At 37.1% G+C, this 25,448-nt stretch overlaps 1 protein-coding gene across 1 annotated transcript in view; it reads left to right on the top strand.

Moving 5' to 3' along the window:
• Positions 1 to 15,662, top strand: part of CEP128 (centrosomal protein 128) — a 357,353-nt gene extending 341,691 nt beyond the window's left edge. The window contains exon 25 of the mRNA XM_023528829.1: positions 15,644 to 15,662. Coding sequence (XP_023384597.1) covers positions 15,644 to 15,647 — 4 coding nt within the window. The 3' untranslated portion in view covers positions 15,648 to 15,662. The remainder of the gene's footprint in view (positions 1 to 15,643) is intronic.
• Positions 15,663 to 25,448: the final 9,786 nt, after the last annotated feature.

The raw sequence follows: 25,448 nt of genomic DNA, 5'->3' as shown, positions 1-25,448 counted from the left end.
AAGTATCTTATTCTGAGGGAAAGGAGGATAGTATTATATGCTCATCAGTTGGTCACTAACTGACAATGTCCTTTAAATAATGATTTAGTATTTTTTCTTAAAATCATATATATATTTTTAAGGACTTCTAATTTTTATAGTATCAGGTTTTCCATTAAATTTCCTTTTATTTTTTTCTTAGAAATTTTACAGTTTAGAGTCAGGTGTATTTTTGAATCATTGAAGCCACCAAGAGTTCAAATGGCTTTTAAAAGCCCAAAACACTTGGCCAACAATGTTAAAACGTGTACTTTGAGATGGTGGGTCTCCCTTTGTTCTTGAAATACCGTATTTCAATTGAAAATATTTCCTCCCTCTAAGTGTCTCTTTCATTTCTTTCTCTGGGATCCACAGTCACTCACCTAAGGATTTTTGGAAGCAAGTTTGATGTCCTTTGTTAAGGCCAGCCTGTGGAGTGGGGTCATGCTCCATTGTCCTGTGCATGCATTTTACGACATCAGGATAATGGCAACCACAGAGAATTAGTGAGATTAATACATGAAACACGAGGTTTTTCTAAGGATATGGGCCGGTCTGTTAAACACGTGTGAAAGGCTTCTCTTGGTAAAACAAGATTGTTTTATCCTTTGTGTGCTGATTCACAGCTACTTTTTAGAGCAGTATTTATATGTACTTCATATATCAGGGGAACCTATTTAATCACTTTCTCTACCTTAAAGCCAAAAGGGCAATTCTAAAAATGTGTGTCACATTGTACATAGGATTTAAAATCTAAATTTCTAATATATCCCCTTTACCAGCTTTGGTTTTTTTTTTTTTTTTCCTTTTTCAGTTCTCGAAGCTAGCTATTATCAGATCACACTGCATAACTCTTATTCAGTGTTATCCCCAGGGTAGTGGTAATTCTAGTTTAGATTTTGTTTGTCTATTGTTGCTGAGCACTTAGCTGGATAAGGAAATGAAGGATGGCAGAAGTTCTGTAAAATGATATGAACACAGAGAAAGCTGAGTAGCCTTCAACAACACACATCTTAAACTGTTTACTTGAAAGAGAAAAAACTACGGTAGCACTCCATCCTTTATCTGACGTGGGGTCCTGGAAAGCAGCATTGTGAGACATCCGGTTGAACCTGATGTGCACTGTAAAGTCATATCTCTGGTGAAAGTTGCACTAAACTGTAAAGTTCTTTATGGAAAGCTAGCTGACGTTTGGATCCGAATGCAACGTGGCCTCCTTTCAGATATTTTTCAGTCTGAGTGTCCCGTGCTTGTCTGTCATTTTGGATTTTTGTTTTATTTATGCTATCATTAAGCCCACTGTGAGTGAAGATACAGGCTTGATTTATGGCTCAGCATTTTGAAAACTTCCCATCATACTGAACCTCAAGCTCAGTTACCAGAAGTCAAGCAGCCATGGCAGCAAAGCCATCTGACATGGTGGCTTTGGGGAGGTCGGGCGGTTAAAAGAAGTTTGGAGAAACCTAGGAATTTTTTGCCTTTTTTTTTTTTTTTCCTGAACTGAATAAAATAGATGCATCAGTTCTAACGAGGCACTTCCTGCCCAGAGTCACTGGCAGAGCAGCCTCCTCCCAACAGCTGCAAGTTTGAGAGACCTCACACTGCTGGCCACGGTTCATTCTGTGCTTTGACTAAGACCACAGCCAATAAAGCCAATGTGTACCGTGGAAAGAGTTTCCCATTTTTTCCATTGGAGAAGTCTTTTGTGAGGTTAGTTTGACTGTTCCAAATTAACAGTGGTGGTCATTGCTCATTTAAAAAATTTAACTGCATGTAAACCTACTGATTAGATTCCATTGAGAACAAATCATAGTTTTCTGTGAGTAAGATGCATATTTTTTGGTCTGATATTCTTTAAAGTACTGGTTCTCAAAAGACTGGTCCCCAAACCACCACTAGCAGCCGCAGCACCTGAAAGCTGGTTAACTTGCAAATTCTCTGGACATCCTCAGACCTCATGATTCAGAAACTCTGGGGGTGGGGCCAGCAGTATATGTTGTAACAAGTCATCCAGGTGATTTGGGTGAATGCTCAAGTTCAAGAGTGATGCCTTCAAGGTTTTTTGATTATGCCCTTCTCTGAGTCCAAAACAAAAACAAGAACATAGTTTCTTTTCCAGGTGATGCACAAGAGTGCCCTTTTAAAACTTGGTTTCCAATATCATGTATTCTCCCAGGTGTCCAAGCTATGACTCCAGTCGCAAGGGTCACCCAAGTGAAGGACTTAAAGCAGCTTCTAAAGATCCTTGATTTACTACCAGAGGTCACTTCCCCACCTGCTCTGCTTAGCAGACATCTATCAGTCAGAACCCTCCACCAGGTCATTCATCCGAATCATCATCAGGTTACTCAATTAAATCAGGACCTATAGGTGTAGATCTTATCTCTGGTTTGAAGAGTAGAACTTGTATTTGATTATCAAAAGGGTGTGAACTTTTGTAAGGCTGATCTCTAATCTGCTTTTTCATCCCTCCCAGGCCCTTGGGAACATCTTCAGTGGGGCGTTGGTCCTGAGTTACCATTTCATATACAGTTTCATTTTTCCTGTCCATACCCCCTCTCATAGTCATAACTATGTTTCAGAGTAACATTTCCAGACTCCAGCTTTGTCATCAGAAGAAAGATTTTCATTTGATGACCGTTAAACATTTAAATCTCATCCAACTTTTCCTTACTGTCTACATCTGAGATCAGGGATTTATGGTATCATTCCATCTCTTTGTCCTTGAAAGACTGTTGATTAAGGGCCATGTATAATATGTTTTGGCCTTTTAGCTTACATTTGGTACTCACCATTTTTATAATTGATAATTTGAAGTATTTGTTTCAAATCAAGTTGCTTCCCCTTCCCCTTATTTGCTTGAGAATAGAGAAAATCAAAATCTACACAGAATTCTCCAGTTCTAAAGTATCTTATCTAAATCTTTTCAAGAACTCTCAATTTTTGAACAGTTGATTTAAATAGTACACTATGTTATACATTCACAAAAGTGTGTTTTTCTGGAAGGGTGCTTAGTGCTTAGTTATTGAGCAACTGCAATGTTCTACGTCCTAATCAAAGTCTTTGCTAAGGACGCCCCCTGTGACCAGCCAATTGCCGTTGAAAAAAGTACTGAAACATATAGGTCTTGCATAAATAGCAATTTCCAGCAAATAGAACAAACAGCATAACCCCTCAAACTGTGTTTAAAAGATCTTCAATTATTTTATTTTCAATTCGTACCAAGTGGTTATACAGATATTGGAGGGGGAAAGAAAAGTCTACATGAATATACAAATGCATTTGATTACACCTGCTGCTATCTCTTTTGGAAAACTTGCCCACTATTGAACAGGGACTATACCAACAACATACTTATATTCATAAGTTACTTAGAACTAGTGGCCTTCCACCCAAGGAAACATTATTTCCATTAATTCAGTTGTCTGTCCATTGAGTCATTCATCAGTCAATTAGTGTATATTATGTCTTGTTTAATTGGCTAAACAATGCTTCTGTATATATTACCAATGTCAACTTTGTAATTTTCAAGAATTTAAACATAATTCCTTCTTTTGCTGCACTGATAAAGTTGATATCTTGGACCTATGTTTAAATACGTACATATTTCATAATTCCTAGTTACCAATCATAATAGTTATATAATACACCACTTGAAATTGATACAACTAGACTTGCATAGTAAACTAGACTTGCATATGCCAGCCAAGCTTTCATTGCCTATCAACATCTTGCTGTTCATTGCTCTTCTCAGAGAATGGAATGAAACTGAACTTTTAAAAAGTAGGTTAAAAATTATATATCAATAATATCAAATAATACAGGAAGACAGCCAATACCCTCACATAACCTTCATCTCTTTTGAGTGTAAACACTAAAGGTGAAGGATCAATTTGGACAAAGCTATAGAACCCAAAAATGATCTTTCTTGTTTGAATGTTTTGCTTTTGGGCAACTCTTTACTTTCCAGAAGCAAAAATCTTGTGAAGATGGAGATTAGATTCAAATTCTCAGAACCATTACCAAAGATGGGCTGAACTTCTCCTAGACAGATCTCATGTGAGAACAATCCAGTTCTGGAGCTACTGAGATCCAGATGTCCAACTGAACAGCTGCCATCCTCTGCAGTAACCTCGAGATCACTGTTTTCGAGTTGTGACCATGTGTTATGCATTTCTTATCCTGACGCCCATTATTGAGGTCAGATGTTCTCTATCCTAAATTTTGCCCTTTGGGACTCTTTATAGTTCTCAGTGGGATGTACAGTCTCAGACACTGGTACCACAGAGCCACTGAAGGAAAACTTTCCCATGCAATGTTCATGCAAATAGATGTTCAGGCTAAAATTTCATTACCCTTAATTACTTAGTATTTGTTGATTTTTCTAAGGGGGTGATTTCAAGTGAACTGTAAGCAAAGTAGGCATCTCGAGGAGAATAAGTTAAAATCTCAGGTCTGTAACTCAGGTGTTTGAAATATGTTGAAAGCATGAATGTGAAAGGAATCTTCTTTTGTCCTCCTACATGTGCAGAGAACACATTTGAAACCTACCAACTTTCCTAACGTGATAACTGGTGCTCATCTAACTGGCAATCACCAGAGTGAGATCTGTACTCATTTTGGTACTGATCTCAACACTACAACTTTATACAAATGTTTGATCAAGTTTACAAAAACAACATTGTTTTTACTAACAGGTTAATTACATACCTTTTGTTGGTAATGTGGAAGCTAATCGCCAGGTTATACATAATTTGTGTGAAGATCCATGTGGGTAATGTTTGGAATCCAAGGACTTAGGAGGGTCAGACCAAAGTAAATCATCAACCCTTTAATATTTGCAGTGCTTCTTCCTAATTATTAGCCAAAGGTCTAGCATATAGAAAAATGTGTGTAATAGGAATCAAGATTTATTTGTGTGTGTGTGTGTGTGTGTGTGTGTGTGATATTAATATCATCTTAGATTGAACATCTTAATTCTTTCAGTCAATATTGGATCCAGAATTAGGTTTTGAAAGCAATATAGAAAATTGCCAAATGCACTCAATGGTATCTAGAAAGTATCTTTACTTGATGCATTATTTGTAGATGTTCTAAATGTTAATTACCGCATTTCTAAATTGCAAGATGCTTTGATGAAAGGCACTGTGTTTTGTCTAGCACAGTGGCTGGCACATTTTAAGTGTTCAAAATGCATTTGCTAACTAAACTAACCACACCTACACTCAACCATCTTTCCCTACTTACTACAGTGAGCAAAAGGTGTTTATTAACTGATCTTGATAGCCAAATTTGCAGTGTCTGTTAGCCCTTAAAAGACCAGTTGCCTAATCGTATTCATGAAACTTTAAATCACAGTGTTATTCTTGGAATTTCTGCCCGTGTTTAAACCATGCCTTCAGTGCTATGAATGGCATAAAAATCACACCAACCCAATAACATCTCTATGTCACCAATATTAATGACTAATTTATTGAGCATGAAATGTGCAGATTTTCCCATAATGGATATCATTAAAGTATCTGTGTTATCATTGCATGCACCATCTCCCTTGTATTTGTGTAAGTATACAGTTGAGGCGTGAGTATGTGTTGGCCTCATATATGTGGATTTTTATAGAGAGTCCTGTCATCACCATATAGTTCACCAGGACTTTTCCACTGTATGGTTAATGTGGAAAAAAATATCTGAGATTGTAATGTTGGTCCCTTAAATCCCAAGTCGATTTTGCGATACAGTATTTTAAGGAAAGTAGAGAGATGAAGATGATTAATTAGCATCAATCGCTCCATCATTGTTGACTTTTTCATATCATCCTCAGGAAGTTGTGCTACAACCCCTATGGAATGTTGCAGCTAAATCTTTGCTGGGCCTTATAGGCCTGCCAATATCCAGCTAATCTGTGGCTGATTGTGCTTTCATTGCCTATTCACCCCACTGTCTTCCTTTATTTCAGGATGTTTGGCTTGAGAAACTCACTTAGTTCATATGCCAATTTTTTGTCAGTTAGCAATTTATTTGCTCACTTGGGCTAAATGTCTGTTATAAAAATCACATAGAATCATGTACTTCCATCTTTCTTTGTCTTTACCTTTAGTTCTTCCTCTCTCTCCATGGTGTTATTGCAACCTAAAACCCTCTTTCTACCAAAGTGATGTTTGGCATATTTCGAAGTTTAGAGTCAAAAAGTTTGAGCTTTCCAAAGTCTGGCATTTTCAGATGTTTTGTAAAGTTTTGTAATCATGCAGTGTGTGGAAGCAGTGGATAATGTGCTTTTCACATTATTACTATTTTTTATAACTCATTATCTAAGCCTCCTAGGCCCTATGATATAGCTGTGTATTATGAGATAGCTGGATGGTACAGTTTTTTTTAGTATGGGCACCATCACCCAGCCTGACGCTTGTCAGCCTGATGAGAGATGGTGCTATCGATGATCAACTTCCGGTGCTTGCACAGTGAAAGAAATTGTAAGCTGTTGGACTTGACAGTACTATTGATGTTATAAGAAAGTGCATACTATGCTGCATAGTTCTGTACAACACAAACATTGGAATAGCCAAGAGCCACCTCCTCCTCCTTCCACTTCCACAGGACATGAGTAGTCGCTACCATAACCTCAGTGACTTTTGTCCTGAAGTCATTTAATATACTGAACTAGTATATCAATGGCTATCAAAAACCCTGCACTGTAATGAGTACTGAGAAATGTGCAAGAAAAGTAGGATTCCTGCAACTATTGCTGTTTGGTCCTCTGTAAATATTTGGTGAATGAATGCAATCTAACAAGAAAAATAAAGATCCTTTTAATTCCTCTCTCTCTGAAGAAATATATCACTCTCCATTTAAAAGGCTGTTCTCCCATGCAGACAATACTTAATTTTTCTTCTCCTTTGGCAGGGTACATACTAGAATTTTGGTCAGGTTTTAAAATTAGAAGCTCTTAAATAAACTCTACCTACTTTCCACTAGAGAACTTCTTATGATTTATTATATTTTCCCCAAAATTTTAAAAAATCACCTTAGTATTCGTTTTAGGTTTAGGTGGTAAAGTAGGATGAATTAGAGTATTTAAAATGAACTAGAATTTACATGCATCTAAATGGTTGGATTTAAAGCCTTGGAGTCCCAGTTGGCTATTCTGCATGCTGAAAGGGGAGGAGTGTGGGGTCCGGAGGAATTCTGGCTGCTTCTGCCACTAATTGCCTGTATGACATTGAGCCTGCCATTTCACCTCTGATGTCTCTTAGCTGTTGGACTAAATGGTCTTCTAGGTCACTTTCTATCTCTGACAGTCTATGAGTCCACTATTGAAATGTGCAGTGGCTTTCACCACTGGATTAAAAATGGACAGTGTGTAGTCTGAATCTCTACCTTAAAGCTAATTCTAAGAGATACCATACCATTTTTGAATTATAAACCTTGTTTATTAATGATTTAGTCAATAATGACCCTTTTGTGAAATCACTTAACTTATATAACCTACTTTTCTCCTTTTTCCATGTTATGTTTTGCTAAAAAAAAAAAAAAGGATTAGAATTCTACCTCCACCACTAGTTTCTAGCTGTGTGATTTGGGGTAGTTTACTTGACATTAGTGAGAGCATTTATCTCACCTGCACAATGGAACTTATTGTGTCTACTTTAAAAGAGTTGTTAGGAGGCTTATATATAATAGCACATGAAAAGTGCCAAGCTCAGAACATGGCACATGGTGGTTTTCCATAAATGTTTCTTTCTTTTGTCCACCATCTAGGCCTTATCCACTTCATAAAAATCTCTACTGAACTCTGAGATTTTTGTCTCCATTTACTAAACAGCAATGAATCACCTGAAATATGCAACAATCAGTGACAAGCTAATTAGACCCTAGGATTACCCTATTGTGTTAGATTGTATGTTAGATTATATTAATTCATCAAATATTTACTAAGTGCCAGTTCATTAGATAGATAGATGATAGTGATAGATAGATAGATGATAGATAGATAGATAGATAGGTAGATAGATAGATAGATAGATAGATAGATAGATAGATAGATAGATAGATAGATAGATAGATATAGATACTATATTACTACAAAAATATCTTCAAATCATCATGTATTTGAAAAGAGATGTATTTTATACCTAACACATACTTTGTACTATGTGTCAACACTATTCTGAAATACTTTGCATATTTTAACTCATTTAATTCTCATAACAACCCTCTAAGGTTGGTATTATCATTTTCATTTGAGATATATTTCACTTGAACTATATTGAGAATGTATCTCAGTATATGAGAATTCTTGATATATTCTCAATATATTCCTCAAAAATGATGAAATTGAGGCACAGAGAGATTGAGTAACCTATTCAGGATCAGATATTAGTAAGTATGGAGCCCACATTAGAATGCAGAGAGAGTGCTTCAGAGTTCATGTGCTTTGTCACTTGGCCACATATACAAACAGCCATTTAAAAATCATTTTTAAAGAATCATAGGCACTGAGGAGTTTCTTTTCTTTCACAAGCCCCTTAAACAGGAAAGTAAGGGGACTGTCAACCCCACTACACTGCTAAAGTCTCGTGAGGCTGGACAATGCCTTCTGTTTGGATAGACCCTTCCTTTAACCCATGAGGGGGCAGGAAGAGAGCAGCCAGGTGGAGTTAGAACTGGAGGACTGAACAGACTCCATTTCCTGTTTCTACACTCTAGCCAGTGCCAAATAAGTTTAATTAAATACTTTTCTGTCCTAATAAATACAAAGTATAGTCTCCCTAAAGAAGAGCCTCTGCTAGTAAAAATGACTTTTGGTTCAGTAGGAAACACCCTCCCTACACACACACACACACACACACACACACACACACACACACACACACCACACACAGACTACCCTCTTAAAATGTGTGAGGGGAAGTTGGGGGTGGATTTCATGAGTAAATATGGAATTTCGCCATCAAATTCTTTCCTCCAGAGCTAATATTCTCATGGGATATTAATATTAATACAAGGAAAAAGGCCCTGGGTGAAGAAAATGATTTTCCCCTTCAGGGACAGAGTTCCCTCAGGATGACAGTGAAGTTTAAGAGTTTCAGAAAGTGCTAGTAAAACACTAAGCATTTTGTCATTAACAAACCAGAAAATAGGTTACAACCTATAGAATTCTCTTTGGAAAGAGGAAAAAAGGAATCTGTAATATCAGTCTAGACAAGGACCTTTTTCTTGACTTGAAAACTAGTCTTTTCATGGTGTGTGGGCCTTTTGATCCTAGGCATTCTGGACGAATTAAGGTCATCCAAATAGAAATCTGTGTTCATGTGAGTGATGTGACTCCATCATGCTTTAAATACATAGATAACACACTGATTGGGGAGGTTCATTTATAGTTTATGAATTTCATCATTTCATCATTATGAATTAATCTTTTTATGATTTCTCTGAATCATTCTTTTGGAGCAATCTAAAAAAGTCAAAAAAATTGAAAGCTTTTCTCAAGCAACTGACTTAATGGATAGCTAAGTGTCCAGTTGCAAAAGCTGTTACTTATAAAAGGCCCAAAAAATGTTAATATAGGCCCATAACTGTAACATAATTTTTCCAAGGTGGGAAAAGCAATAAATTACAAAATACCGTACTAATGGAACATATGGTTTTTAATAAGAGCAGCTGTTATTTCACTAAGGTGTACAATATTTTAAGTCTTGGTTTTCTGTTTTGGAAGTGTGTACATCATTTACTTGTTTTATTTAATTTATTGCCATTCTCTGTGTATTTGTTATTTTTAATTGTATGATATGCTTTATATTCACTGCTTTTACATGATGAGAATGCCAAAAAGTGCCTCTGGTCTTTTTATGCTTGAAAAATAAACATTAAAATCTAAAACCATGAAAGATACTCGCAAACAGTTGTATGTACTTGACTAGCTTCTTTAGCCATGTGTGTACATAATGGTTTGCACATGGGCAGTGATCTGATTACTTACTATGGGATAATTTACTGAACTGAGCTTAAATTTCAGTTACACTGGATGCAAATGAGCAACATGAAAAATATAAACATGCCCTCAAATGCAGAACTTCCTTTGGGAAATTTTAAGCCAGGAACATATAATCAATTAAAAAAGATCGGCTTACTTTTATACTAAGATTTGTCACATGTTGAGAAATAAATACCAGAAGGCAGGCACCTTCAGTATATTTTAGAATATAAATTTATATTTTAGAATATAAATTTAGAAGAAACCTGTTACTCTCTGGTAATAAAGTAAATCTTCAGATGCTGTGAATATTTGGGACATGAGAGGTTGCTGTTAATTGCATTTTGGGGTTAAATTTAGGATGAATGAAAATGCTTTCTGGCCTCAACTATTCCAGTTGGAAATCTTTCTAAAATAGATTGGTAGGTGTTCTTAACTAGCAAGACAATGAATTATGTCGATCTATTTTTTATGATTTTATGATTTATGCCTTAGGGACATAACTCTCAATATCAGCCATCACTGTACAATCTGATAAGTAGATAGAAGATGAAGGCAATGAGACCGTCAGTATTATTGCACTTGGAAAAGCGGATAGTCGGTCACCACAGGACTCTATTTAATCTACCAACTCTGTGCAAATTGCTGGAGGGGGTATAAAATATTATAATTTTTTGTAGTACAGGATTGCCATGCATTTTAGGGTGCTTAGCAGCATTTCTAGCCTCTTTTTTAGAGGGGCAGAAATAACAGACATACTTACTGTGAGTATAATAGGAATTCAGAAAAGGTCAAGGAGATTTTGTGAAGGAAGTGGGTTATAAGCAGGATCTCGAAGGCTGTTTAGTGCTGGCAAGTCAGGTCAAAGAGCTTGATGGCTAAGGGGTTACCAATAACCAGAAGGAGGTCGTTGGTACCTTGATGAAAAAAAATGCAGTAAGCTACACATAAACACTGGATGAATTTGTCTTTAAGTTGTTTTAAAGACAAATTTCTCTTATGTTCCAGAACTGGGCATAGCCTTAATGCCCATTATGTAGATGGAAGTGGAATTTAGAGTCTGCATGTACTTCTCTCCAGTATGATTCACATGTGACCTGTAGCATTCAGCTAATTACTTCTCTTCCCCTTTTTCCTGATTCTTCTGTCTTCTCTTCCTCCTCTTCTTCACTCTTCTTTTATCTCTTGCTTGCCTTTTGTTGATTCATTCTTCTTCATCATCCTCCACTTTCTTTTTCCCCTCTTAGATTAGCATAATGAAGGCCTGTGAGAAGAGAGTCCACCATCACGGCCAGTGTATTAGTTACTTGTGGCTGCTGACAGTTCTCTCACAGTTCCGGAGGCTAGAAGTCCAAAATCATTTTAAGTAGGCCAAAATCAAGGGCTGTGCTTACTTTAGAGGCTCTAGGGGAAAATCTATTCCCTGACCCTTCCAAGTTCTGGTAGCTTCTTATATTCCTTGGCTTGTGACCGATCCCTGCCCTCCAATCTCTGCTGCCAAGGTCACCTATTTTCCTCCTCAGATTTTTGAAGCCTATGTTTTGGTAAGGAAAAGCCACCCCATGGGCTTAGTAGGTTCTAGTTCAAGTGGCCAATGTTCCATCTTCAGCTAAAGCTGAAGGAGATATAGAGGTGCTCACAGAGAAGGTGGATAAGGAATCGTCTCAGCTAGAGATCCTGCTAAATTGATCAGAGATCCTGAGACTTCGAGGAAAGAGATGCTTTGATCTCTTCACCTTTAGCTTTATTTAAATAATCTCATTACCCGCAAAGTATGTGGGCAAGGATGAGGAGGGTGAAATATAAAGGAACATGAAAATCTATGTCTCTTTTTATCCTACTCAGTATTGATTATAGGTAGACCATTTTCTCTTGCTAGATCCTGTGGGGGAAGGAATCTAGATAAATTTGCAAGTGTTGATTTTTATGGGACCTCTGTTTTCTAAAGCCATTATGCATCCTTACTCATCTACACTCGGAATTCTTATTCAGTGAATATTAGAGTAATGATTCTAATGAGAAATAAATGTTAGTCTTTTAAAAGAGCATTTCAACATAATTCTAAGACATACTGAGTTGTTATAATCCCATACATCCAATAATTACTTTGACTTTTCTCATATTAGCTTATTTGACATGAAATGGGGTGCATTTTCTATAGGGATATTTGGTTTTCCAGCAGTTCCTGATTGGTGACCTCTTATGCTCCCTGGGGAAATTATCTCAGACTCTCTGTTGACCAGGAGTGGTTTTTCTCAGCTCAGTATTTCTCAGCCTTGGCACTACTGGCATTTTGGAGTAGATAATTATTTGTTATGGGATTGTCTTGTGTGTATTAGAATATTTAGTAGCATCCCTGTCTTCTTCCCTCTAGATGCCATCCTCTTGCTGAGTTGTAACAATCAAAAATGTCTCCAGACATTGCTAAATGTCCCCTGGGAAGGGAGAGATCATCCCCAATTGAGAATGACTGTTTTAGCTGTGTTTCTAGCACTTATGGATTACTTACTAAGTGCTAGTCACTAAGTGGACATATACAAAGCACTTTACTTGTATTAATAAATTTGAATCTTACAGACTCTCACAAGGTAAGTGCCATTATTATTCCTATTTTACAGATAAGGAAACAGGCACAGAAAGAAGTATTAGACAAATGTGGTAAGATCACACACCTTTTAAAGAGTAGAACCATGATCTGAACCGGCAATTAGGATACAGAATTCTCTCTAAGAGAATTCATGCTCTTAGCTATGATAATACAGCTGCTGTCTAGTGCTCATTTAAGAATACATTGTTACAGACTTGAAAAGCATCTTCCTTTGCAGCTATTTAAAGGTTGTAAATAAATTCTGACATACCGAGTTGTTATAATCCCATACATTCAATAATGATGTATATAATGATGAATGACAGGGTTAGGAAGAACAATTGATTAAGATTATACTATGAGTGGGCTATTTATCTTTAGACTTACATATAAATTATTTCATTTAATCCTCACAGTAGCCCTATTAAGTAGATATTGCTACATTCATTTTTCTACATGAGAGAACTTGGCTTCGAAAAAATAAATTTAACCCAAGATAAGAGCTAATATAATAACTGTCGGAAACAAAATTTGACCCAGTGTGTTCTGACTTCTAGGCCCATGTTCTTTTTATTTTACTTTTATACCTCCCTTGAGTTTTAAAAAGATGGAGGGAGGGGTATTTTAGGGTTTTTCATGTATATCTTCTGGTTCATCCTCTTATCCTGTACAAATTACTTGGAGCTGATTCTTAGAGATTTTGAGTTCTCACTTATCTTTCCCCAAAGCCTTGAGACAGAGTCTAGGAAAATGTGCAGGCACAGGTAGGTGGTCACGGGCATCCATAGACCTGGTCTGAACCCTGGCTCTGCTGCTTTGCTTCTGTCTGACCCTGGGCAAATCACATAACAATTGAGAGTCCTTATTTGTAAACATGGGGCTAATAATAATACCCACTCTGCAGGGTAAAGATTAGAAATAATGTATGAAAATATTATTATTAGTTGGTACAATTTTGCTCATTAAAATTGCAAGCTATGCATTTTCCTACTTTTCTGTTTTCTCCCTTCCTTTGAAAGCAACGGCAATGCTTCCACTTCAATTCTTCCTGTCCTCATCAAGGATATCTGGAAATCTGCCATTTAGAAATTCATAAAGAGTTATTATTGATTAAAATGAAGATATCTTGGGAGTAGACAGAACATTTGAAGTCTTTTTAGCTAAACACACTTCTGAAGACTGATTTGGGTACCTGGAGAGAGGAGAGGAAGACAAGGAGACTGACTTCACAAGATTTTTTTTTAGATAGACCATATAAAAAAGATGATTGTGAAAGATAGCCTCCCTGATCTGTATTTACAGAGAACAATAATGACCATTAAGAGCTTAATAAAATTTTTCTTTTTTTGGATTGGAAAACAATTTTTTATTAAGGTATAATTGACATATAACATTATTATTAGTTTCAAATGTACAATATAATGATTCAATATTTGTATTGCAAAATGATCATCACAATAAGTCTAGTTAACATTCATTCCCATATATAGTAACAGATTTTTATTTCCTTATAAGGACATTCAGACCTACTCTCTTAACAACTTTCAAATACACAATATAATATTATAAACTATTGTCAGCATGCTGTATGTTACATTCCCATGACTTATTTATTTTATAACTAGAAGTTTGTAACTTTTGCCCCATTCATGTTTTTTTCTTTTATCAAAGCTTGAATTGTGAGTTAGATAGGTGAGACAATCTAGAACATTTTTTTAACTATAGATGTGTGAGTGCGTGTTTGCACACACACACACACACATGCATGTATAATTGGGGTGCAGAATGGGAAGAAAGTACAAGAAACATCAAGAAACATAATTCTCTAGGGCAGTATTGTGAACTTCACAAATCAAATATTAATAAAGTTCTTGGCACTTCTAAATGGAGAAAAAAAATTCCTACAGTTCATTGGAATATGTATCACATGTACTCAACTCAATGGATTGAGACCTTACAAGGTGACCAGTTACTCAAGGGAGATGTCATTTAAAAAAAAAAAAAGGTTAATGGAGGTGTTCATATCTAGTTGCCTTGCTGAGAATGTGGGTCACAGTCTAAAGAGATTCCAAAGGTAATGTGATAACACGGCATGTCTACTCAAGGGCAACCAGTGGAAATGTTCTGAATCAAAAATAACTCGATGTTAGAAAATTCTGAGAACATTCAGTACATCTCCATCCCAAGAAACTGGGAAGGAGGAATTTGTTAGTTTCAAGATTTCAAGAGCTTACATTTAGTATGCTGTAAATTATTTGTTGAAAATATTAAATATCATTACTAATTAAATTTCACTGAAACAAAGATCTTGAGGAAAGCCAGTATTTATCTATTTGGTAGAAAACAGTTAAATGCAATTAAACATGATTTTAAAAAGATGTTTTTGCCGTCTCTGTGTAGACCAAGGCTGTGAAGTTCAATTGCCTGTAGGTAAGCATGCTGTCACATTCTGGTGATCAGAAATGGTCAACAGTGGTGCATTGGCAATCGCCATTTCAGCAAATGCTGTTGTAATAGCAAAGTCTCCACGTAGCTGAAAGATTCCTAAGCCGCTCTTTTGTTCTCACTTAATAATAAAATTTCACCTCAAGAAGAGAATTTGTAAACAACTCCTTTGTCCTATTATGACAGAATTTGACCTGAATATTCATTGGTGCAATCAAGAAATGAAGATAAAATGGTAAACAAAATGCTCCATTGTTACTCCTCCTTGAAAGTCACATGTGTTCATTCTATAATATGGAGTGGAAAACTAGGAACAATTTTTTTTTTCCAGGAAGACAACCTATAGCTTCAACTATATCAGAAGAAACTTTATAAAGAAAACTTTATAAAGAAGAAAACAGGAAAAAATCAGATTAAGAAAGAATATTGGATATTGTTAATCTCGGTAGGAAGATGACAAAGAGAAAGGCAATAATGGGATCATAACCTTTGGGGGGGTGCTTGATTTGCAGGATGAGGTAGGGGTTCAAATATGGAACCTGAGTTTTCTTCCTGGCAGTGATCTGCCAGTCATGCAGACCATCCTTCTAAAACAGAACCACATTATGGTTTATAACCTACAGGTGAAGAGAACAGATAACCTCCCTTGGCCTTTTAGAGGAGCCAAGACAAGCCATTCAAGGGAGAGCCAAGTCTCCAGGAAAAGGAGTTACAAGAAGCTGCCTCCCATTGGCTGTCACTCTGGATCACTGGAAATACACATACATGCCCAGAACCTACGTGGATGCATTGGCAAAGTTGAAGACATTACCCCTGAGTGCAGCTGAGTGCAGAACACTACACTCAAGGCAAGGGCAGTGAAGAAACCAGAAGCCAATCGGAGTGAAGAGGATGTTTGAACAGAGGGGAGTGGGGGCATATAAAGACTAAGGGTTTGGGACTTCTCCCTCACTCTCCACAGTCTCTGTTCTAGCTGACTTCTGCCAGTCTGGGCAGGTATTTACAACTCTAAGAGGACAAGAGGGGTCAGGTGAGTCTGGGCTCAACTGGACTATGCTTACTTGCATACATTTTGCAGTTGCTCTGCGAGACTGGTTAAATTCCAGTTACAAGGACCAGGGTTCCCGATGTATTTTATTTATTTACTCTGCACCTGCTTAAGGAGTCTGCCCCTGATGCGTGAGCTCACAAATGCACATTCAAGAAATGAGTGGAATATGCGGCTGTCACTGCCTCCTCTGATTCTCTCTGCTTGGGAGAGGCCGGGATGACAATCAGGCTTCCATTTGTAAAACAGGGCCTGTGCTATCTGCAGCCTACTTGGCAAGTGCACTGTGACACTAAATGAGTCTCGGCTTTTAGAAGTCTCCTTTGGAAGACAGGCAAAATTATGGCTCTAAGGTGTCAAACTTTGAATACATTGCTGCAAAATTTTCTCTAGGAACTATTTTCTTGTGAAAATAGAAATATTAGTCTAGAGAAGAAATCCCAGCTTCTGAAGACCTATGTCGCAGTTGTGATCATACTTTAATGCCTGGAGATGCTCCTGGAGTGATGCTTTGGTTAAGAGATATAGGCAACCATAGCAGCAGAACAAAGTATGGCAGTGGGATGCAATGGTTAGCATTCACTCTTCGTTTCAATGCCCTCTGTGCAGAGACTTCTAACTCATTTTACATGTTTTTTTCTTTTAAGGCTGAAGAGAGGGAGAGAATTTCAAATTCCGTTCTTTGCTAATTCCAGTGTTAATCTAGTGATTATTCTGTTAGTTTCAGTTTGAGATAGGTGACCATCAATACAAATCTGTGCAATAAAAATACAGTCTAATATTTGTTCATGTTGAGGACCAAAAATGCAATGCTTTACTTCCCTTGTTTTAAAATAAAGATCAAAGGGAATCGATGGATGGTTTTAAAACACAATGGTATTGTCTGCGCAGATGATCAAAGCTGCTTGCATTACCCTGCACCTCACGATAAAATTAATTTCTAATTTATTTACATGTATATATAAAGAAATGTAGCTCACTTAAAATTATTTTAGGAGAGAAGATTATTGGGGTCTCAGTAACAAGTGGTATGGGATTAGGTAAAGGAAAGATTAGTTATTCTCATGATTGTTGTCTTGTTCCTTAATCTCATGATTAAAAGTGATCATTAAGAAAAAAGTTCAAAAGATGTTACAATAACAATCCTGCTGACTTTAGGGTGCAAGCCTAACGTGTGCCTTATGTCCCACTGTGGGAACTTGACATCTCCCAGATGATACTCCTGAAAACTCTGGCTGATCTGCCCTGTTAACGTTATCACCCAGGGAAGGGCAGGCGGAGGAGTGGGGTATGGGTGAAACTATATGATTAGATGTAGGTCATTGTCAAGATTCTAACTTTTATTTGGAGGGGAGTGTTCAATAACATATTAGGAATACGTTATTATTACTGCACAATCTCCTTATCTGTTGTGCTTTCAGCCATCAATAACAAGCAGGAGGGCTCCACTAAAAATACTTCTTAAATGTCAACTCTACTGACTTTGTTTTGTTTTAAAGCTTCTCATTGCACCTTTGCATTGTGTGTTGATCTCTAACTGCCTTGATTCATTTTAGAAGCAGCCAGGACATAAACCCTAAATAGTAAAATTTTTAATTTAGCAAATTGTGTGTGTATATGTGTTCTTATGTATATATGAACAAATACATGTATTAGGTGGCTTTATATTTTTAACGTTAGTTTTTTTTATGTAACACATACACACACACACACACATACTTTTTTTTGTTTATTTGTATAAAGCTTTTTATTTTCCAAAATACTTCTCATAGATGATCTTATTCTGAACTTCATAATCACCCTGTACAGAGGTTAGATGACCTGCCCAAATTCACACTTCGTAAGTGGAAAGCCAGAGCTAGCAATGAAGTTTCCTGATTCATAGCCAAGAGTTCTTTCCACTATAACAGCTGCCACTGGTTACTGGGAAGGAGAGAGGAAGAAGCTGATTTAGCCTCTCTGAAGCTGGGAATTATTGATAGTGACCGAAAGATCAGCAGTGCAGTAATTTTCCAAGTCAACTAATAAGAGATGGTGCTATGTGTGATTGAGTTAAATTGTATAAATGGCCATGTAAGATAACTTTTATATGTTCTGCCTATATTATGCTATATCCCACCATCAGCCTGTGCCCTAATTCTTTTATGTTACTTATCTTTTTGATTGACTTTTTTTGACAACGAAACCATCTCATAGCTATTCATTATACTAGTAATAAAAATACCGATGGCTGCAAGACACACTATTACTGAGACATGCAAAACTAGGATCTTGAATCATATTTCATCCCAATTGCCAAAAGAGTGGCAATATAATAAAATTATGTTTTCAATACTGCCCTTTAGTCGAAAAAAAATTTTTTTAATGGAAGTAATTACGGTATACAAATTGACACTATTATTTCAAGGTTAAAACTTGGCAAACCACTTATTTTAGACATTCTCTTTTCAGATCCTTGTTTTTTAAAAAATTTAATTTATGGTTAAATCTAATAACAGAGATAGGGCAAACTGAAAGGTCTTTAGTGTACTCAACCAGAGCTCACTGGCAGTTAGTAAAATAAGTGGAAAACTCCTACTTCATTACAAACAACAGTATAATCATAATCAAAACCAACCAAGGTGACTATTAAGTATTCGCCATTAAAACTCTAAATACTGTTACTAAATCAGGAGCAATGGAAAAGCCCTTAGTAATAATCTTCGTGTGATAATGAGTATTCAGAAAGTTTAGCCTGACACATTAGACTTTTATAATTAAAAATCTGTTTGTTCCAAAAAGTCCTAAAGGCAATTTTCACAATTGAAACAATTCTTTTTCCTTGAAAAACAAGGTAAAACCTGGCATTCCATGGGGTGGAGTTTAAGGTGTTATGATGACAACAACAAAACAAAACAAAAAGAAACAAATATAGTGGCTTACATAGATAGACGTATACTTCTCACATTACCTTCCTGCTGGTCCAGGTGGCACAGTAGATCGACTCCTCTGGGTCATTAAAGGACACAGGTTTCTTCCTTTCTGCTGCATTGCTATTCCCTGAGGTCATGCTCAGTGTTACCAAAGCTGGGTCTCCATCACTTCTGTGCTACAGTCCATAGAAGAGGGTATAAGAGAGAGTCTAGGGAAACTGTCTTTAAGGAGATGACCCAGAAATGATATCAATTCCACTCGTCCCCCATTGTCTTGAACTTTAGCACATGAACTTATTTAGCTTCAAGGAATGCTGGGAAATGTAGTCTGTAGCTGCGAGGCCATGTTCCTACTGGGTAGAGGAGGAGGGTTGGAGGGTGGAGGGGTGGGTTCAATTACTAAAAGAAAGTGGGAAGAGATACTGGAGAACATCTAGCAGCATCTTCCACAGGCACAATATGCAAAGTAAAACGCACTTATTCAAGCAGGAATAAATGAATCATTAAAGACATTCAAATGAAAAATGAAGCAATGCTGGTAGTACTTGGGTTATTTAAAATAGTGGTTCTCAAGTGTTCTCAGTCACCTACATGATGCACGAAGATTTAGCTGTGCACTTGGCTTTGTTTTTAATGAGAAGATGTGAAAGTAGTTTCTAGTTTATATAACACAAGTAGTGTACACAGGCATTCCATTTTTTTATATTACTAAAGAATGAACTTTCTACTCATAACCTCTAAAATCACTATTCCCATGGGCTCCCAACTTAGACACAATGCAGACTTGGTTTACCTCCTACTCCTCTATATTTCTCATCTACTGACTGCAATATTGCCAAATTCTCTCCAATTCACCCTCTAGCCTAGTTAGGACTTTATCATTTTGGGCCTGGAACTGTTTCCTAACTTGTGTTTCTATAATTGAGTTCTTATTTATTCAAGTCTCCACATCGTTATGAGGTGGTCACCCCAAAATAAATAAAAGCATCCAGTCACAATTCTTCCATTCTCAAAATGTTCTATTTGTTCTTTGATCTCTATAGAATAATATCTCAGTTCACTACTTTGGCATACAACGCTCTTCTCAGTTCAGCTGTGGCTTCATCTCTCATCACCCAGCTTCCACCCAACCTAAATTCTATCCAAACTTAATGCTTTGCTAATCTCCAAACCCAACTGCTTTTTCATGCCTCTGTACTTTTGTACATGATGTTCTTATGACCTAGAGTAGCCTTTCCTGTTTCCTTCTGCCTGAAAAACTTCTATACTTTGAAGATGCAATTATAATGATAAAGTTACTTCCTCAAATGAAGTTGGTCACCCTTCTTTGCTCCAGTTGTGCTCTTGTGTATCTTAAGGGCTATCATAATAATGTGTTTACAAGCCAATCTCATACAAACTATGCCTTGACAGCCAGGGCCACCTGGGCCTTGCACAATGCCTGGCACATGATAGCCAATCAGCAAATGTTTCATTGGGAACTAAAGACTCAGTTGCTAGACATAACACAAAGGCAGTGGCCATTTAACAACAAAGCAATCAACTGTTTATTGAATACTTACTCTAGAAAAGCTCTTGTTTGGTACCATAGGGAATCAAGAAAGAATAAAACAATCTTTGCCCTTAACTCTTTGCCCTAGCTTGAAATTTAATTGAGCATCTAAGACTATTATTTTGAAAATTAGAACATTCGTAGTCCTTTTTAATTGTTACTGTTTTGTTCCTATTAGACTATAAAGTCCTTGAAGATGGATCCCGTTTCCCCATTGTATCCCCAGCTTCTGTCATTATTCACATAGTAGGTGTTCAAAAATCTTTGCTGAAAGATGAATACTTAAAAAGTTCTCAAAAATACACAGAGCAACTGTTTTTAAAGTAAGTAGCAGAGCCTCTGAGGATATTTTTGGAGATGAGATGAAGATACCAAAAGAAGATTTGAGTCAATCTGAAATATCTTCTTAAATAAGGATTTAAGGAGATTGAAAAAGTGTGGAAGTCATGTCAAGGACATAGGAAAAAAAATATGAGAAAATGCATTATATTAATCAGCTAGTGCCATATAAATGCTGCCTAATAAACCACCCTAAAACTTGGTGTCTTGTAACAGCAAACATTTATTTTTACACTTGTAGGTCTGCTGATTTAGGCTGGCTTAGCCAAGTAGCTCTGTGTCAGGATGCAGGTCACCTGAGCTGGCGTTGGCTCCAGGCTGTGGTTGGGTCCAGGTCTGCTCCACATGTCTCTATCCTTGTGGTGTCTTGGCATAGGGAAGCGGGGAGGTTAAGAATAATCTGGGTGTGAGAGAGACCTGAATAATTGTGACCAAGAATGGGCTTTCATTTATTCATTCATTCATTGTTCACAATTATCCATGACCTCTTTTTGTTAGAATTATATGTTTTGCCATATAATTCTATACCCTTTGCCATATGATTTTGCAATACCTTTCACTAGAGTGAATGGAGTATATTTTTCAGCCTCACTGATGTTGAGATTGGCTGTGTGGTTTGCTCTGGCCAATGGAATGTGGGCAGAAGTCACAGAGTGTTAGTTTTAGGCTAAGACCGCGAGAGACATTGTGATTTTTTTTTCACCCCCTTATACTTTTGCCATTTACCATAAAAAAAACTTGTCCCTAAATACATGGTGAGGGAAGGAGACTAGGCTTTGGGTGGTGAGTACATGATAGAGTATACAGATGTGGTATTATAAGGTCGTACACCCGAAATTTATATAATATTAAACAATGTTACTCCAATAAATTTAATTAAAAAACTTTTTTTTTTTTTTTTAAAAAAAAGAACTTGCCCCTAAATAGCTGCTGGTCCAAGGAGGGTGAAAAATGTATGAGGTCAATTTGTTCCTGACCCAAAGCTTGGAACCCAGCCAGTTACAGAATGAAGCAAATCTGCCCTTGCTAACCCCCAAAACAATGAGCAAGAAAAATACACACTATTCTTGTAAGATCCTAGGTTTGTAGCAATAGCTCACTAATACAGGAGTGGAAGTAGGCAAAGACAAGGAGTATTCAGAAGTTATGTTGGAGAAGAGGCTAACAGTTTGTTGAATGGGAGCATGAATGGTATGTGATGACTGACAGAATAAAGAGGCAATAAGGAAAAGGCATCAAAGCTGACTAAATGGTCCAGTCCAGGTTGAATCCTGGCACCACTGGCCAAAATGAGGAAGACAAAAAACAGACTAGTTTAGTAACCGTAGAATGTTAAAACTGAATGAGATTTTGAAATTATTTTCGAGATTGCGATCTCCAAGGCAGAATTTATCTGCAGAATAGTTTTGTTTGGCCAGCATAGATTGTTTTTAAAGTTTGGATTGGAATGTATAAGATAAGTCATATACTCTCAAGTTCTTTACTTTCTTGACCTCCCCTTTTTCACAGTCCATACCTTTGAATACATTTGAATTCATGTTCCACAATAATGTCATCACCACTTATCCTTAGGTACATTGATTTTAAGATGAATACGACACATGTAAACTAGTCACATGATAGCTAGTATGAATTGAACAATTACGTGTTCAGAGATTATTCTAATGTTTTAGATGTCTATCTCATGAATCGATTTCGTAGATAAGGCAAAAGTAAGTTAAGTAACTTGCCAAAGGTCAACAGCTGCAAGTGGAAGAGCCTGATTTGACAACTGCAGTTTATTGAACAGTTTCCACTAGGTCAGCTCAAACATGAGACAGGGATTATTTTTGTGTAAACACTTTCCCCAGCTGTCCTATCTTCACTCCTCCTTTCTTTCCTGGTAGCAAATACCTTTACCACATCTTAGCTAGATTTATAACTTCCCAGTCGCTTTTAGGTGTTAAAAGACTGTCCAGTTTAAAACTCCAATCTCAACTCTACCTCAAATCTTTCCCTTCTTGATCAAAATCTTGATTCCGGGCTCAAAGGGACAGAAGAGAAAGAGTGGTGGTTTTCACTTATTTCTCTCCCACTCCTGTACCAAACAATGTGTGCCTTTTGTGAGTATATGTAGGGTGGGAATTGGGGCCATGATTTGGTTTTCTTATTCTCTTTTTAAGGCCTATGACCTCTGCTATAGAGGAGTGGTTAGGGAAAAGAATAGAGGAATGGCAGATGGTTCTTGATTCAATTGTTCAGGTTGTATTTCTCTTTCTGTAGCTTGTCTTTGCTTCTCTGGACAATACAAACTGGCCTGCTGTGCTATTTGTATAATGGGTCTCCAAATGCTGATTCTATAATATGTCACATATATAAGTTCTTTGAAAATAGCCTAGGACTAGGACTCTCCATATGATATTAGACCCATTTTAGGAGTTCCCACACTGATTCTACCTTGCCCACTCAGCTCCCACCCCCAATATTACATAGTATAGGTTCTTAATCCTGGGCCCCCTTGCCTGGGGTATTGGCAAGAAAAGCCCTAGCCAAGGTAAATACCTCCAAGAATAGTTCCAGCCCAGTTAGATGCCCCAGGAGAAACTTGGCATCCTTGCCACACCATAAAGTAGGTTTCCAGGAGCTCCTCTGCCACCTACTTTCACCTCTCTCACCAATTCTTTTATTTAAGGAAGCATAATATAGACCAGTAAGTCAGCTACCTAGGCAACCATCTAAACAGAGAATAAGAACACTAGCCTCCCCGTTCTACAGGCATCCTCCAATCATTAAGAGTAAGTCTCTTCTCACTTGGTTATTGTATGGTTAAGAGGTGGTAGGGTGGCTACAGAGTTTCTCTCAGCATTCTTGACTCTATGCAATCTGCCAACAGAGAGAGAGATAAGATCTGTAATACTGACTTTCATTTGCCTGGAGCTGATAGTCAAGGCTGTAAGGAGGTGTGAACTCTCAGAGAGAAAGAATGTAGGGAGAAGAGTTGAGACTAGAATGTAGAGATTACAACATTCGAAGAGTGGAAGGATGGGTCGAGGCCAAGAAAGGGTCTGTGAAAGAGAATTTTACAACAAAAGGAGCCCTGTTCAATCCCCTCATTTTCTATATCAGAAGGCAGAAGGAAAAAGAGGCTGGGGAGTTCCTTAAGGTCACACAGCTGATCTGTAGCAGGCTTTAACAAGATCCCCCTGGTTGCTGGTGTTACTGGTGAATTTTCAGAGAAGTAGGAGAAGATCTGGATTGCCTCTAATTGGGAGCTCAGACAAGTGAGCTTGCAAAGTGAACCAAATCATTTTTACCCAGAATCTCAGGCCCTCACTTTGCCCTGAGGATGTATCTGCAAAGATTAAAGTAGCCTGGTTTTGGAACGGCTGTTTACTGGAAGCCTGTGCCACTTTCAAGTTGGATGGCTGGAGTCACCAGAAGTCTGGTTTCCAGGTAGGTGGAGTTGTGATTAAAATCATTTGGAGCCTGGATCCTTGGCAATTCACTGGCTTCAAGAATTACAGCAATGGCTGATGGAAAGAAAGGATTCTCATGTGACAAAAATAATTTCAGAAGAAAATTTTGAGTGTGTGTGACTCTTTAAAACCATAGATTGATTAGAGCTGTCTGTTATGCTTTTTGTTGCATGTTCAAGGTAGAAAACCTACAAGTGAAACTGATATAAAATATTCTTTCAATACTAAAAAAATTAACTATTTTGATTTATTTTCCCTCAAATAGCTGAAATGGACAATGATTCTTTGGTAATGCACTGTTAGAGAAATGGTAGGGAAACAGATATTATGATTCCTGAGTGTATCATACAAACCTACATGAACTCCTATGAAGGGCAACTTTTCAATATATATCACATTTTCAAATGCACAGATCCCCTTTGACCCAGCAAACACCTTTCTGGAAACTTATTCCCCCCAAATATGGCTTAGCTACCAACTGATATTACTTACAAAGACATTATTTGAACAACAAAAGATCAGAAACAATCTAAATGTCAGTTGGAGGAAGGTTAAGTAAATTAAAATCCTAATAAGAATGGTGATCCTTTCTTCCAGAACAAACATGCATGAAATAGGCTATATTTCTTGTTAATTTTCATATAAATTTCTATAGTAGAGAAAAGCATGCTTCAGTGTGTTTAGTTTTTACCTTTATTTTTGCAATCCCTTCAGAGCAGAACTGTATATTGTGGAATATATCCAGGTCTCGGTAGTCAATGTAAATATAATAAAGTTAGTCTTTCTTCTTCTCTTTAACCCTTCCTTTCTGTTCTTTCTTTCGCTCTTTCTTGTTTTCTTTTGTATTTTATTTACCTTGAAAGAAAGAATTCCAAACATCTTCTCTGGTAAGGTGAATTATTTCTCTTCTTTGTCTAAATTATATCCAAGGTAAATGTAGCACATCCCCAAATGGTTAGACTTGTGTGTTTTTACATCCTGTCTGGCATGTTAGACATTGTTACAGCCACTTGAGATTTCTGGTGTATTTTATGCAATTATGCCTGTTGTCATTTTGTTGTTTTTCTAAAGGGTCCTATTGAGATCCTCAGACTTTCATCTTCATCTTCTGTTTGGGGTCTT

The sequence above is a fragment of the Pteropus vampyrus genome, unplaced genomic scaffold (assembly GCF_000151845.1).
Source record: "Pteropus vampyrus isolate Shadow unplaced genomic scaffold, Pvam_2.0 Scaffold32, whole genome shotgun sequence".
Classification (NCBI taxonomy): Eukaryota; Metazoa; Chordata; class Mammalia; order Chiroptera; family Pteropodidae; genus Pteropus; species Pteropus vampyrus.
The sequence above is the reverse complement of the archived record's forward strand: the minus strand, read 5'-3'. Positions and strand labels throughout refer to the sequence as shown.